Source organism: Electrona antarctica (genome assembly GCF_951216825.1).
Source record: "Electrona antarctica genome assembly, chromosome: 5".
Taxonomy (NCBI): Eukaryota; Metazoa; Chordata; class Actinopteri; order Myctophiformes; family Myctophidae; genus Electrona; species Electrona antarctica.
The window spans coordinates 19,891,947-19,909,446 of record NC_136810.1 but is presented as its reverse complement, the minus strand read 5'-3'; the positions used below and the strand labels follow the sequence as shown (position 1 = coordinate 19,909,446).

At 45.0% G+C, this 17,500-nt stretch overlaps 2 protein-coding genes across 2 annotated transcripts in view; one reads left to right on the top strand and one right to left on the bottom strand.

The window, feature by feature from the left end:
* LOC306923424 (tripartite motif-containing protein 14) overlaps positions 1–17,500 on the bottom strand; it is a 493,176-nt gene that overhangs the window by 122,982 nt on the left and 352,694 nt on the right. The window lies entirely within an intron of this gene.
* The window catches only part of LOC306923775 (cGMP-inhibited 3',5'-cyclic phosphodiesterase 3A-like), a 98,843-nt gene continuing 90,775 nt past the window's right edge, over positions 9,433–17,500 (top strand). The window contains exon 1 of the mRNA XM_079502072.1: positions 9,433–9,595. Coding sequence (XP_079358198.1) covers positions 9,515–9,595 — 81 coding nt within the window. The 5' untranslated portion in view covers positions 9,433–9,514. The remainder of the gene's footprint in view (positions 9,596–17,500) is intronic.

Here is a 17,500-nt window from a genome sequence, read left to right as displayed (position 1 = left end):
TTAAAAAAACTGTCTCAGCGATATTGTCTCTCAGTCAGTTGATTCTTTACATCCATATGAGTCAAACCACCGCGATCATGGGAAGTGGATGGGAAAGTCCCTGGCAGTCAAAATGACAAAAGCGATCTTTATAATCTTAATACTTTATAGGCACAACGGCACAAACCTACTTTTTTCTAAGAACAATATTGATGTAACTAAGTGTGTGTGTGTGTGTGTGTGTGTGTGTGTGTGTGTGTGTGTGTGTGTGTGTGTGTGTGTGTGTGTGTGTGTGTGTGTGTGTGTGTGTGCGTGCGTGCGTGTGCGCGTGCGTGCGTGCGTGCGTGCGTGCGCGTGTGCGCGTGTGTGTTGTGTGTGTGCAGCATTACATGAAGAGCGTGATGTGACGGGAGCCTGTGACAGGCTTGAGCGTTAGCGTTAGAGCGTTACTGCACGTTTGCATAGTAAGTACGACTTGCGGTCGCAACAAGGGATTACACCGTTTTAAAGTGGATTTTCATGACAAGCAACTCAGCGGTCGGTGCACTGGCTGTTCAAAGGTAACTTTAAACATAGGCAGTCTAGCCTGAAAGACGGCCGTAAATTGTAGTTAATAAAATATGGTTGTTCTTGTCTCCCATGCTCTGCTATAGAGCGTCGCAGTCCCGCCCCCTCGAGAGACTCGGAAAATAAATCCCTGTTCATTTTCCTGATAGACTTTTCAGAAAGTATTTATTTAAAGACGTTTACGCCGCGGACAAAGCAAACTCGTGTCGTGACAAATCATGACAACAAACACAATTTTTCAGGCTGAACAAATAATTAGAAAGAAGAAGAAAACGGCAGGTTACAACACTTTTTTTGTTGTTTTTCTTCTTTGTAATTATTTGTTTGGTCCAAAATATTGTGAGTTGGCTTTGTACGACGCTTATAAGGTCTTTAAGGTCTTTAAATAAATACGTTTTGGAATGTCTATGGGAAAAATGCATTGGGAACTATTTCCTGGGCCTGGCGTCGTCATGAAAGGGGGCGGGACTGCGACGCTCTATTGAGACACTAGTCTAGACACAGTATCGGACACACATTTTGACCTGATGGCCAAGATTCAATTCATCCACTGAGCAAGCAAGCAGGCTCTATTTGCTCAATGGTAAAGATGTCAGAACTTGCAAAGGAAAACGGGTTCAAATCCAGGGCGGAAGAGGACAGTTATACTTATTATTATTATTTATTCATCGCCTGTAAAGAATGAAAAGATTTATAATTAAATGACGTGTCAAATACTGTAGAAACCACTTGAGGTGTCTGAAAGCATAACTTAAAATTATGCCATTTTGACAAGCTGGCCTTTGTGCGTAAACACAAGATGAATTTTGTGCATGAATAATTCATAATTCCCTCGTTTGTTAATGCATGAAAAGGGCGTGTCTGCTTGGATGTGACACAAACTCATGTTATCCCCATGACCCCGGCCCCACACACTGAAAAATAGTGGTTCCTTATACATTTTATTTAGTGCCGTGGTTTTTCCTACATGCTCAGACGATAAATGTAAATTGTGATGATTTTGTGTGTGATCATGTCTCATCAAATTTTTTGTCAATTACTCAGGAGACACCCACATGTTTCAGACAAGATACCTTAAGAAGCGAGGAACGCAGGCGTTGTTGCCTGGATCAACGACAGGTCTCCTACAGGTCTGCTCAAGAGGGGCGCATCAACTTAAGTGTAAAAAAAAAAGCGAAACAGAATCCAGGTCTGGTGAGTCGCGGGCGTGTGCACATAACGAGCACGCACGCAACAAATTCACGGGACCGCGCTCACGTAAATACGCTTGCTTTGTCGCACCGCGAGTGCTCGGTGCAAAAACGCAGGTCTCATTGGAAATGAACTATAGGCGCTTTATATCGCTTCACGTTTGAAAGGCCCTTTAGGCTTAGACGAATACTAAGGATATTCTGGCCCATGTATGACAGTCTCCAATGAAGACTTTTACAGGAGCACAGGCCTAGTGATGACCCCCACTGTCAAGCTCCAAAGAAGGATGCGGATTGGTCACGTGTGCAGAATGGACCCCGGCGCCATCCCAAGGGTAGCCAGATGGACACCACCAGCCAGATGGACACCACCAGCAACAGGGAAGAGAAAAAGAGGCCGACCCAAAGAGACATGGAGAAGATCTAGTGGAGAAGGAAATTAAAGAACTCGGATGGACCTACGGGGCCAAGTTCAACATTGGGCAGGCGTTCATTGGTGAAGACCTTATATGTGCTATACAGCAGTGGTTCCCAAAGTGGGTTCCGGGGACTCCCAGGGGTCCTTGAGGGAGTTCCAGGGGGTCCCCAGCTAAATGATAGTTTGGAACCAAATGGACCCTCGTGGGTGTACATTTGTACACTCTCAAAGTTAAAATTAACATTGATTTTACAATATAAATCGGGGTCTCAGAGATAGAAATGCCATTAAATGGTGGTCCGTAGACTAATGCATGTCAAACTGGGGGGTCCTTGAAATTAAACGGGCTGATAATCACTGCTAGAGCCGTACAAATGTTCTCTTATGGGGGTCTCTGGCATATATTTTCAAATGGGGGTCTGCAGGATAATTAGTGTCAATTTGGGGGTCCTTGACATGAAAAAGTTTGGGAACCACTGCTATGCAGCACACTGGATTAACCCATTTAGATCTGAGGACGATTCTACAAAATATCTTCTAAATCCTGAGAGTTTTCTGAAAAAACCCATGTTTCTATGTTAGTCGTTCTCAAACATTTTCATGTCAAGGACCCCAAAATAATATATGCAATTGGCCGCCGATTCCCATCTGAAAATACGTTGTTCCAGGGACCCCCCAGAAGCCAAGATTTTATTTAAAAACGTTTGCTCTGAAAGAATATATATTCAAAGATGTGTGCCACATTTTCACGATTTTTCAAAATCTACAAGCTCGTAGCGTGCTATGAGCTTGTAGATCTGCTTTTTTTGAATAGCTAAAGTATAACATAATGCTTAAAACACCAACAGGGGTTCCCACACAAACAGGGGTTCCCGCCCAGAATGGGTTAAGAGTGTATAGTCCTACTGCTAAATGCTTAAATTGTAAATTGTAATCTTGACCTAGCCTGATTATCAGACTGTAGCTTTCTTGAAGCTTCACTCAGAGAGTGGGCGGGGTCTTTGGGCTGGATCCAGGCTAATCTTGACCATCATTTCAAAATGTGTGTCTATAGATCCTGTGATCTATAGGTGAGACATGACCTTTGACCCGATGGAAATGTCTCAAGAGCATGCAGGGAGACAAAACACAACCACCCCAATTGTATAAGTTATATTGTATTAACCACTTTAGACAGAGGCCCAGTCTAAATACGCCTTCTAAATCCTTTTCTGAAAAACATTATGAGAAATGTATACTGTACAATGTACATATAGGATCGACAACCCCAAAAAGGGGTTCTCAGTATAGTAACGTTGTCACGGTGTGGACACGGAGGTATAGGACTCAAATGCAGAACGACCAGGCCAGGCAGAGAAGTGAATGTTCAAGAGGTTTAATATAAGCAATATTACACGAGAGGGTGTGGGTTACCGTGATTATTGCCACGACAGTGATGCGGTCAGGAACGAGACAAAGTCGAGTTCCGCAAGCATCACTGAAGTGATGATAAAACTTTTTTTTTTAATGACAGATGTAGTCACTACGACCACAAATGTCCCAAGAAACTAGCTAGCCACCGAGTTTGCTAGCGCTCTGGGAGAACAGAGCAGCTGAATTATTTGTTTTGATTAGGTGGTGAATGATGCTGGTTTAACCCACCGGCTAGAAGGCTGTTTCAACCAATCAGATTGCTTCCTCGAAACGACCTGTGGTATAATTCTCAAAAACCCACATGGAAAAATAACAAGGAACAATATAACTTGGAACAACTGGGAGAATAACTAGGTCTAGGACTAGGAAATAACTAGAAATACACAAGGAACTGACCACAACAACATATACGACGACAAACTGACAAGGAGCTGAAAACACTGGGGCATAATATATATAGACAAGACTAACTACACACAGGTGAACTGAAACACACAATCAACACTGGGATAGGCTAACAGGCAACAGAACACAGGTGGCTAGGGTTACACTAATACAGGGAGGTGAGACAAGGCAGGAGACAGCAAACAAGGCAGACAGGAAATCACAGAACCCTACTACAAAATAAGGTACAGAACACAAATACAAGTAATAAATCCCAAAACACAGACAAAGTCCAAGGGCAGAGGAGCATATACCGTGACAAACATATGGGTTCCCAGCAGGGGCGGCGACCAGAGCCGGACTTACCGTTGGGCTAGGGTGGGCTGAAGCCCGGGGGCCCCCGACTAGGGGGGCCCCAAAAAAAATCAAGTGAAATGTGTGTATTGTTATTGTATTTAGTTGTATTATGGTTAAACCATTGAGAGCTTCTGCCTGCCTGCCTCTCTTTTTAGGGGCCTGGGTACCCCAAAATGAAAACAAAATAGCCCAAAAAAAGTTCGGCCTCGCGGCTATGCCGCTCGGCCAAATCGCAGAACGCGCGGCTCTGCCGCGCGCCCCAAGGGGGGCCCTCAAATTTGCTCCAGCCCGGGGGCCCTCAGCAAGGTAAATCCGGCTCTGGCGGCCACTACGGGGGTGCCTGGGAGCTGGAGAACCCTGAACAACATATGAACACAAATTAGCACCCCTGACAGTTATAAGAAGTATTTGCCTCTGGTTCCCAGTATAAATGTATTTACTCTAGCATACAGATTGTAGCCTAAAACTTATATTGTATTAACATACTCCTATAAGCTACATTTCTAGGAGGGACTCATGGGACACATGAGTAATTTTATATTATTATAATGTAATTTAGTTATATTAAAATAAATCAACTAGGGTATTTATGCCCCATTTTAAAATAGAGTTAAAAAAGCAATGTGTTATGAGCTTGTATAGATCTGCTATTTTCACCTTTTTCATGTATGAAAATGTAGGCCTATAGAATTCGATTCACTTCAAATTCATTAGCCACGGTTCTCAAATTGGGGAGTCCAATATACCATCACAGCATCACAACAAGACTATAGGCCTATGACACATGATTCATAATTTATTGTAGGCCTACAGTGGCTTTTCTGTTTATGACTATGAAATCAACGGGTCTGAATGATTGTGATTGAAAAGTGTGTGTGTGTGTGTGGGGGGGGGGGGGGGGGGGGGGGGGTAGGATACCTAGCTGGGCCAAAAAAAAAGAACCACATATACAAAAAAATATAGACAAAGCATAACATTTATTTGCACTTTTGAATGGTCTACTTGAGTTTACTTCAGTTGGCCCACTGGCCCAGACATATAGCCCCTAAATGTAACTTTGTCCACCATTACCAATTACACCAGATACTCATTACTCATTCACAGAAAAATACTTATAGCAGACAATACTCGAGTAAAATGGTAGGCTACTTTATAGTTTAGGGTCTGTTATATAGGAGGACGGAGGAGAGGCGTTTTTTTTTCCTTTTACCGCTGCGCGCTGACTCAAAACATGGAGCTTCGCTGACATGCAGCAGACTAGAGTACTGTGTGCGTGGTGCGCGCGCACCGTCCACGCACGCGCGGCGAACGTGCGCGTGTAGTCCACGCGTGTCCGTGCACCGTAGTGCGTGCGTCAAATGTTTAGACTGGGAGAGGAGAGGAGACCCGTGCATGCATGCAGGCGGGAGGGATCACTTCATTCCTCCCCGCATAACACACAGCAGGGCTGCCTGCTGCAGCTCAAGAAGGAACCGTTGTTTTTTTTGGAGCGGAGTTTTTTGGGACCCGCTTTTTGCTTTCACACCTCCACTATACCCCACCGTGTGTGTGTGTGCCGTGCGCGCACCTCGATCTGGCCCGGGGAGCCTCTACTCGGGGAGGTTCACGGACACGGTTCGGTTCTGGTCCGAAAGCTGGCTGGCTTTTCCAAAAGCTTTCTTGGAGGCATTCCGAGAAGCTCGGAGGAGTCGGAACCGTAGCGGAGGCGCGGAGGATTTGTTTTTCTTCCTCCCACCCAAGCCCTCTCCTGAGCAGCGGAGTTTGGACCGTTTTCACCCCCGCGCTGTCTCTGTGCGTCCTATAACTGGCTTGTAAAAACCATACCCGTTCCCGGACTGACGGGACTTTTCCTGGAAGGCACTCATCGGGTACCAAGCTTCTGGAAGCGTCGGTGACGTTCCGATTGGATCCAAGAAGAAGAAGAAGGAGAAGAAGGACAAAAAACAACCTGGGGTTGGTTGGTGCTTCTTAAACTGACGGATTTCTTCGGGAAGCCTCGGCGTGGTTGTTGTTGGTTGTGTGACCGACCCCGACGTCTCCTCCTCCTCCTCCTTCCTCCTCGGTATAGATGCGGCGATGAGCGGCTGTTTGGGGCCGAGAGGATCGGGCTCTCTCGCCGGATACTAAAGCATCATGGTACCGGAGGAGCAGCAGCGGCGCTGATGGTAAGCGCTGCTGGACCAAGCCGGGGAAGCGCTCTCCTCCTCTGGGTCAGAAGAACCGTGCAGCCGGACCGTCGCTCATCATCTCCATCTCCTCCTCTCCAGCGGTGGAAAGTAACTATTACGTGCATTTTTATACTCAAGTAGCCTACTGTACGCCTATACTTAAGTAAAATGTAGATTTTGTTTTTGTTGCCTGCCTATTATTATTTATTTTATTTTATTTATGTTACTTTAGCTATAGTATTTCCAATTTTCAGTATGCCTACTTTTACTTAGCCCATTGTTCCCAAACTTTTTCATGTCAAGGACCCCCAAATAGACACTAATGAGCCCGCGGATCCCCCATAGATTTTGACGGCTCTAGCAGTGATTCTCAGCCCGTTTATTTTCAAGGACCCCCAGTTTGACATCCATTAGTCTACAGAAATCAATGTTAATTTAACTCTGAGAGTGTACAAATGGAACCAAATGGACCCATTAGGGTCCATTTGTACACTCTCAGAGTTACAGACCCATAAGGGTCCATTTGGTTCCAAACTATCATTTAGCTGGGGACCCCTGGAACTGCCTGAAGGACCCCTGGGGGTCCCCAGACCGCACTTTGGGAACCACTGTTTCTAGCCTATATACTCCACACAGAGGCAAATCAAGTTAGGTTTAGTATAGCCTACTGGATTATTATTACAATTATTACAATCTTTTGAAAATAGTTAATCTACAAGCTCACAATGGCATTGTGAGCTTGTAAGATATTTTCAAAATATCTTTTATACATTTTGAAAACTTCTTCATCAGTAGTGTAGCCTACGTCCTATTTGGATGCAAATTAGTGGTGGAAAGTAACTATACATTTAGCCTACTTAACTTTTGAGGTATTTGTAGCCTACTTTATTTGAGTATTTCCAATTTCCAATACTTTTGTTTATTTTACTCCACTACATCTTCAGAGCCAAAGTTTTTACTTTTATAATTATTTGAAAACTGTAGTTACTATAGTTACTTTGGAGATTGAAAATAGCAGATCTGCAAGCTTCACAATGCGTCGCTTCTCGGCGCATTGTGAGCTTATAGATCGGCTATTTTAAAAGATTTTGTACACATTTTGAACTGGGTCAACGGGACATTCTGCAATATGAGTACTTTTATTTTGATGCCAATAGCCTACTTTTGTATACTTTTTCACATTTTCACTTTTTTCACATTTTGAATATAATATATAACGAGGTGCATTTGAGTACTTTTTCCACCACTGCAATTACTTTTATACTTTTAAAACTCATAGCTTACAGCAGGGGTGGGCAACTTTGACGATGGCGAGGGCCAATATATTTCCACACTCACTCCAGAGGGCCACAGTGCATATTACTGTCGTAGCAAAAATAGTCGATCTACAAGCTCAAAATGTGTCGCAATGCGACGCGTTTTGAGCTTGTAGATCGGCTATTTTAGCTATATTTGAATTAAAATCCTGAATCCTGAATTTTTTGGCTATTTTTGAATTGGAATCCTGAAAACTAACCTAAGGTTTAGCACCACGGACATAGAAACACAGGTTTTTCAGAAAACTGTCATGATTTACATTTTTTAAATGTGGGGGCCGCCAGTTGCCCATGTATGGCTTACAGTATAGGCTAGTAAGTAACCTATTTGAATATCGGACTTTCACTATGAGCTATACATTTTTTGAAAATGGGGGGAAAAAAAAAATCTAAACAATTATTAAAAATAAATGAAAAGGGTAATTGAAAAAAAAAAACACGGGCACCTCACGTATTAGGACAATATCAGTCACCAGAAACAAGGACGAGTGTTTTCAATGAATCTAACCTGCATTAAAAGGGAGTTTGAAGTTACAATGATATAGTTTATAGGAAGGGGGCGGGGCAGCTACAATGAATATCAAATATCTGATAAAATGACCAAAAGTTTTTTTGAAAGTGAAATATCCCTTTATCCATGGGGTATAGGCAACCCTAGGCACGGGTACATTGGCACAGGGGAGGGTGATCACTGGCACACTGGCATAAGTGTGAGACAGAGAAGTTTATTCCTTTAAAATTAAATATTCCAAAAACGTTTAGTGAGTTAAATTAAGTCCATTCACATCTACAAATTACATCCTGCACATAATTATAATAATTCGAACTCCTAACTCCTAACTCCTAACTCATGACTGGGGCGGGATTCTGGGAGATAGGTGGGTTATTGCTTTGAGTTTAATGATCATTACATCCTGATGTGAAAGAAAATATTTCTAAGGTTGTTAACTTGTTATGTGTATCCTATATGGACAATCACAATCAGCTGAGATTATTTCATTTAGATGTGGTCTCATTAACTTTCATAATTATATTATGGTACACTGACTATCACGAAAATGAAAACATGGCACTTCATGTGAAAAAGGTTCCAGACCCCTGCTTTAACCCATTCAGGGGGGAAATCTCTTGTGGTGTTTTAAGCATTATGTTATACTTTAGCTATTGAAAAATAGCAGATCTACAAGCTCATAGCGTGGCACCGAGTGCCGCGCTACGAGCTTGTAGGTCTGCCATTTTTGAAAAATCCTAAAAATGTGGCGCAAATCTTACGAATATATATTCTTTCAGAGCCAACGTTTTTAACTCAAATCTTTCCTTCTGTAGGGGGGGGGGGGGGGGTTAATTAAGTACAACAAAATGTGAGTATAGCCTATAGTTCTTTCATCTTCCACCATGCTGCTCCTCTCCTCTCCCCCCCATGCAGAAGCTCCTCATCCAGGGGACGCTTGGATCGGAGACCTCCTTATACGTGGGCGTATACCTGGTTGGGGTTGGCCGGCGGGGCTCTGCCTCTGCTGGCCCGGTATGTGGACTAGGATCCTCCGGAAGGACCAGCCGGGTAGAGAGAAGAAGAACCAGGACCAGGAGGACGAGGAGGAGGGGGGCTGCTGCTGCAGGAAGCCCAGAAACGAGCCCCTCTGAGCGGGATTGAGAAGCAGACGCAGTAGTGGTGGTGGTGGTGGTGGAGGGTTCTCTTCTGGTAGGATCTTATCTTCAGACATGATGGATCGCGGTCACAACCTGAGCAGCAGCAGCAGAACCAGCAGGAGAACCTCTCTGCCCTGCATCCAGAGAGAACAGGTGAGCTTATGAATCTTTTTTGCTGGGTTGTTGATTCTTTTTAATTTTACGTCACTTTGTTTGTTAAAGGTATATTCCGTGATTTCACTTAATTCAAATATCACTTATTTTTTTGTTTTGTTGTGATAATCCTCTCTACTATAGAGTGTGCTGACCATATAAGGAGTTCCTCCCTGTCCCCAGTTAACCCCCGGGGGTCAAAAAAACGTAGGTTTTGTTTTTGGCTAGGTGGCCCAGCCTTCATCCAATCAGGATAGAGAGGGGCCTTCCACCAATCATGATCGAGCGGGGGCGGGCCTTGGTGTGCGTGCTGTTGCCCCCCCCCCCCCCCCTTGTTACCGGGGCAGACCGTTTTTTTTTTGTCCAAATCATCCAAATCACTGAATGCTCCTTTAATTGTGTGGAAGAGTTATTCTGCTATAACTCTAACTAGGTTAGTGTCGGCTATGGAGGAGTTTTGTGGGGGTTCCAAACGGACCCTTACAGTACGTTTTAACAGCGGGCGACAACAATGTTTTGAAATAATAATCCAAATCTACACAATAACTATAGTAGGTGTCACAGTTTCAGTTGGGGAGGTTTCGGAGGCTTGTGGAACTAAGAGGACACAGGTGGAGGTTAGACAAGGTGGAGGTTAGACAAGGCAGGTACAGAACTACAGGGACAGACAGGAAGGCACAGAACAATACTGCAAAATAAAGGTGCACACGCTTTTAAAGTAAACTCTTACCTGGAAATAAACAAGGAAAGCAATAATATACAGAATCAACACACACACTCAAACTCACACTCACACTCACACTCACACACATACACACACTCTCTCTCTCTCTCTCTCTCTCTCTCTCTCTCTCTCTCTCTCTCTCTCTCTCTCTGCGTGTGTGTGTGTGCGTGCGTGCGTGCGTGCGTGCGTGCGTGCGTGCGTGCGTGCGTGGTGAAAATAGCTTATCTACAAGCCAACAGTGTGGTGAGCTTGTAGGTTGGCTATTTGAACTATTGACAAATGTTTTCCTATAGTAAAAAAAAAAGGTAAAGAAGTGAGATAAGGTGTAAGGCTCACTTATCTTATCATAGCAGCAGCAGCAGCACGTCTATGAGGTGATTGTTGGTAGAGTTATGAATATGATATGAATATGACATATGGATATGGACATATGGAATGTCTACAATTGTGATAATACCAGTTACTGATAATTCGTATCACTATATGTGGAGCGTGCCTTGGGTTTGATGAGGTCAGAGCAACATAATGCAATGTCAGAACAGGTCAGCTCCATATATGGAGATCTAAGGGTGGCAGCGGGGGCAGTGTATTCAGGGTGTACAGGGTTTGCCAACCTGGGGGGGTGGGGCAGCGGAAGGGGCAGTGGACTGACCTCATGCTTCTTTCTATGCATGAGAAGCTGCTTCTTTTCACCTGACAGGGGGGAGTTTCCCCGTCCGGATGTAGCACGTGGAAGGAACACGTTATTCCGACCAGTTCCTTTCCCCTCCATCAGCTGGCCAGGGGGTGGTAGTTTAGAGACCAGGATTACTGCATGTTTTTTGTGAGGGTACCTATACCCTATAGGGGACACAGGGAGAACATGCAAACTCCACACAGAAAGGCCCTTTCGCCAACCCCGCCTCGGGTATGGGCACTGATGACGCCGCGGAGGAGAGAACACCCAGCGCTCACAGCATCCTAAGCGGGAATCGAACCCAGGACCTTCTATATAGCTGTGAGGCGACAGCACTACCGACTGTGCAACCGTGCCCCCTGGGGTAGCAGTGTTAACTGGGGGTAATGCAGGTCTCTGTCAGAGCAAGGCATTGCAGAGACTTGAGGGAGGCTTGGGCAGTTCCAGAGACCTCCGCTCCCTCCACCACAATGTGCTGGCTTGGTGAACTATAGTTGGATGGATGAGTTTGGAGGGATTTCTGTGACGGGAGAAGTAGTGTCTATATAGGGCGACAAGAAGAGGACAGGATAGGGATGGTGGGAAAGCACATGGTACACAGATATAATATAATAATAGTATATTGTATAGTAAAATTTGGCACAGCACATTTTCAGATGCGGGGTTCCGCCACCAAATACATGTTAATCTGGGGAGGGGGGTGTGTGGGTGTGAAACTTGGAGACACTGTTGAGACAACTGGCTATGTCCACCCACAATGACACATGGACGCACGCACGCACGCACGCACGCACGCACGCACGCACGCACGCACGCACGCACGCACGCACGCACGCACGCACGCACGCACGCACGCACGCACACACACACACACACACACACACACACACACACACACACACACACACACACACACACACACACACACACACACACACACACACACACACACACACACACACACATGCTGTCCATATGCTGTCCTGTGTGTGTATGTGTGTGTGTGTGTGTGTATGTGTGGTCTGGGTGTGTAAACATAATCCTGCTCGTCATGGTCTGTGCTGACGGGGGTCAGACGCACAGTGGAGGGGGGGGGGGGGTGCTTGGTGTCATGACTATCTGTCTAACTATCTGTGTCTGTCAGCAACACTGTGTGCGTGCGTGCGTGCGTGCGTGCGTGCGTGCGTGCGTGCGTGCGTGTGTGCGTGCGTGCGTGCGTGCGTGTGTGCGTGCATGCATGCGTGCGTGCGTGCGTGCATGCGTGTGTGTGCGTGCGTGTGTGTGCGTGCCCTGCAGCTCATTTGCAGAACAATACAGTTTTAGGTTCATATTTGACGTCACCGGGCCGACATTTGGCTGCCTGTGGATTTTTGTCACGTTAGAATCAAATGAAATTTTTGGTTTTCATTACTTGTTTATTTCGCCGCCCGATTCTGATTTAATGTTTTAGCCATCAGACAACAATAGATTGCTTTGAGTAGGAAATAGCAAACATGTTAGGTTTTCTATTGGTGCGTGCGTGCGTGCGTGCGTGCGTGCGTGCGTGCGTGCGTGCGTGCGTGCGTGCGTGCGTGCGTGCGTGCGTGCGTGCGCGTTTGTCCAGGGAGAACCGGGAATTGAACCGGGAATCTTCCGATTCACAAGCAGTGTTGTTTTTGGCAAAACATTTAGATTTTAGTTTTAGTCGTAGTCTCTTGAATTGTTTTCATTTAGTTTTAGTCACATTTTAGTCACCTGGAATGTTTTAGTGTTAGTCTAGTTTTATTCTGGATGAAAAAATGTGTGCCAATATCAAAGGAGCCTGCAGAAAACTTATGCCAACCTTTTATCTGCTATTTTCAGCATGCAACCAAGTGTAAAATGACTTTATACTGGATCTCTTATACTGGATCTCTTGTCCACTAGTCCCTTCCTAACATTTTAGTTTTTATTTGTTGACGAAATTGTCAATACATTTAGTCTTAGTTTTTGCCGGCCTGCTCGCTCAGGGGATAAATTGAATCTTGACCATCAGGTCAAAATGTGCATCAGTTCCTGTTTGCTAGCAGCCTATGTGAGACATGACCTTTGACACCAATATGTCTCAATAGAAAAGCAGGAAACACAATACAATTGCATACGATATGCCAGTGGTTCTCAAACCTTTTCAGGTCAAGGACCCCCAAATTGGCACTAATCGGCCCGCGGACCCCCATTTGAAAAGATAAGACCGGGAACCCCCATAAGAGAATATTTCTACGACTCTAGCAGTGATTCTCAACCTGTTTCATTTCAAGGACCACCAGTTTGACATGCATTAGTCTACGGACCCCCATTTAATGGCATTTATATCTCTGGGACCCCCAATTTATTTTGTATTTGTACACTCTCAGAGTTACAGAGGTCCATTTGGTTCCAAACTATCATTTAGCTGGGTACCCCCTGGAACTCCCTCAAGGACCCCTGGGGGTCCCCGGACCACACTTTGAGAACCACTAGCGTTATGCAATGGATACTGTCATTGTTGAGAAGAAACCCTGACACGGTGATTATAAATCAGTCGTGCTCAAGGGGTTTGTTTCTAAACAATGACCAGCGCGACCATTCAATTATCCCACGTATTACACGGCTACTTAATTAATAATTGTTAATACATTGTCCCAAAAGGAAATATTTAATTTGCTTATGCTAATGAATGTATTCCATTAATTTATGCCAGGTGTAACGCCTCGCCTCGGATCAAATAGAATACATTTTCGGTTGTATTATTCTATTGTCTAATTCGCTTCAAATGTTTTCAGAAACATTCGTGGAAGGAACACGTTATTCCAACCAGTTCCTTTCCCCTCCATCAGGCGCCCCGGCTGGCCAGGGGGAGGCAGTTTGTTTAGAGACCAGGATTACTGCATGTTTTTGTGAGGGTACCTACCCTAGTGGACACGGGGAGAACATGCAAACTCCGCACAGAAAGGCCCTTTCGCCACCCCCGCCTCGGGTATGGGCACTGATGACGCGGAGGAGGAAACACGCCACCAGCACCCACAGCGCCCCGAGCGGGAATCGAACCCAGAACCTTCTAGCTGTGAGGCGACAGCACTACCAACTGTGCCACCATGCCCCCAGAAACATTCTTGGGAGCAGTGTTTGCCATGTTGGATATACGGCATAATATCAAGCATCGCAACAATGCATGGTGTTCTGATTCTTTGATTGTACACTGGTGTGTGTTATTGAGCCCATTATCCAGAAATAACACACGGCTGAATTCAGTGATTTGACCAATCAGAATCAAGCATTCAACCAAGCCGTGTAATACATTTTATTAACATACTCTTATCATATACAGATTGGACATTACATTTTATTCATAAAAACAAAAAATAGTGTATTAGTGCATTTACTTGTATTTGTTTACATGTCATGTTCTTGTATGCGGGCAATGTTGCATAATAGTATACCTAAAACAAGTAGGTATAGATGTTTGGCATGGTGTTTAGGTATATGGGCATAATGTTTACACAAAACAGCACAAACTAGTTGGGCTGGCCTCCTATAGTACAGTGGTTCCCAAAGTGGGGTCCAGGGACCCCCAGGGGTCCTTGAGGGAGTTCCAGGGGGTCCCCAGCTAAATGATAGTTTGGAACCAAATGGATCTAACTCTGAGAGTGTACAAATGGACCCTTATGGGTCTGTAGTCTAACTCTGAGAGTGTACAAATGGAGTGTAACTGAGAGTGTACAAATGGACCCCTTTGTACACTCAGAGTTAAATGAACAGTAATATGGGGGTCCGCGGGGCTAATTAATGTCAATTTGACAAAAATTTGTGTAACTTTCAAAACAAAATGTAAGAAACAAAAAAGGGACATTGTACATTTTAGGCTTTTATTCACCTCCAAAATTGCAGTGCAACAAAGTACACAAAATAAATAATACTGGCCAAAGCAACGTTCCAATAAAACAAAATGATCACTTGAAAACGACATACTCTCAAGAGACAAACAGGAACTGTTACAGGCTTTTTGTTCCCCTGGCTGGCAGTTCTCCCCTGTTGTCTCTTTCACTAGCCTCAAGTAAGTAAGTGGTCATTAGTTAACTCACCACCACACGGCTAACTAGGCCTATGAGCCATCTCACTATACATTAAGGAATATATATATACACTCAAACATATTTCACAGGCCCAATTCATTCACAGGGCCTAACATAAAAACCAAACATAATACAGACACCCCTCCTCTTCTACAGTACTTGTCACCCTCCAATCTAGGGAGGAGTGCCAGCCAAGGGGCCAGTGAGGCGCTCCAATGTTGAGGCCAATGTTGAGTGGTAAGAGGAGGGACTGCAGGTGGACCCGTGGATTCATGACGAGGAAACCCTGTGCAGCTGGGCTTTAACACTGAGCGCTAGGGTGCACTTCTGCATTTGCCAAACGCCACTGAGCAACTTCCACTGACATGAATAGCGGAGGGGTGGAACTTCTCGCCAGTTCAGTCTCTATCCTTCTTTATACTCTATGGTGCCAGAACTGCAGAGGAGAGACAGGTGACAAACAGACCAATGCAACTTCAGTGTCAATAATTACAAATAAACATTTAAAACTCTTACCAACCATTGTGTCTATAGGGCACGGGCTGGGCTGGCCCGTGACAGGCATTTAATAGCGACCCATACAAATGTTATTTTCAGTGAATAATAATAATAATATTATTATTATAATAATAATAATAATAACAACAATAATAACAATAATAATAATAATATCTCAAACGTATATAGTGCTTTTCTGAGTACCCAGAGACGCTTTACATGGGGGGGCAGAGGAATAGCAACAAAATAAAAACAACTTTATTAGAAAATAAATAAACACTAAAAGCTGAGGGATTAAAACTGTGGAGATAAAAAAGATTTATGTACTGTAGGGAAAGCAATATTGAAGAGGGCGGTTTTGAAGGTTTGGAGTGAAAGCTGGGATTTAAGTGGTTAGGTAAAAGAAAGAAGGGAAAAAAAGACAGTCCCAGTCAGAGAGAGAGGAAGGAAGGAATTCCTCTTCAGTTGGACGATAAAGAGATTCTACAGATCTGCGATAATTACTTCCTGTGTGGAACGCTGTCCAAAAACGCAATTACTGTCACCACGGTAACCGTGTCCACTTCCTCTGTTTTCAACCCATGCAGCCTCCCATAATGCAACAGTCAGTGTTTTTGGAGACAGGGGTGTTTATGAAGTGATTTACGATTGAGCCACTGCACTCTCATCCCCCCCGAAAAAAGATTGTTTGTTTGTAGTCTAAAGCACTACGCCTCATGGGAGATGGAGTTTTCTTCTCAGGGCGTCTTAGTTAGTTAGTTTCATTTATTGTCCACAATGTGGAAATTTGTCTTCGGTCTCAAACAACACTAACAACAAACAACAACAGCAACAACACTTACACAATTATCTTCATGGCAAAAATGCAGTGGCAAATACATTAAAAAAAATCTAGCGAGACATGGTATATCATTTCGTGCCTTAATGGCATTATAGGAATGAAGGAATTTTTTAAAGATGTTACAGTTAGCTTTTGAGGGAAGTAGTTCGAACTTAATGGTTTATTTTATTCAGAATAGCCAAATATCATTGATTTAGTCTTTATGCCAGTTTATTTCCTCCACACACACACACATCCGTGTTGCCAGCTGGTGTACCGTACTGGCTCACCTGCCAGTGAGGAGCCCCCACCGAGAGGACGTATACTGTTGTACCCTACTGGCTCACCTGCCAGTGAGGAGCCCCCACCGAGAGGACATATACTGTTGTACCCTACTGGCTCACCTGCCAGTGAGGAGCCCCCACCGAGAGGACATATACTGTTGTACCCTACTGGCTCACCTGCCAGTGAGGAGCCCCCACCGAGAGGACATATACTGTTGTACCCTACTGGCTCACCTGTCTGTGAGGAGCCCCCACCGAGAGGACGTATACTGTTGTACCCTACTGGCTCACCTGCCAGTGAGGAGCCCCCACCGAGAGGACATATACTGTTGTACCCTACTGGCTCACCTGTCTGTGAGGAGCCCCCACCGAGAGGACGTATACTGTTGTACCCTACTGGCTCACCTGTCTGTGAGGAGCCCCCACCGAGAGGACGTATACTGTTGTACCCTACTGGCTCACCTGCCAGTGAGGAGCCCCCACCGAGAGGACGTATACTGTTGTACCCTACTGCCTCACATGCCAGTGAGGAGCCCCCACCGAAAGGACGTATACTGTTGTACCCTACTGCCTCACCTGCCAGTGAGGAGCCCCCACCGAGAGGACGTATACTGTTGTACCCTACTGGCTCACCTGCCAGTGAGGAGCCCCCACCGAGAGGACGTATACTGTTGTACCCTACTAACTCACCTGCCAGTGAGGAGCCCCCACCGAGAGGACATATACTGTTGTACCCTGCTGGCTCACCTGCCAGTGAGGAGCCCCCACCGAGAGGACGTATACTGTTGTACCCTACTGCCTCACCTGCCTGTGAGGGGGCTTGTTTTTTTTTT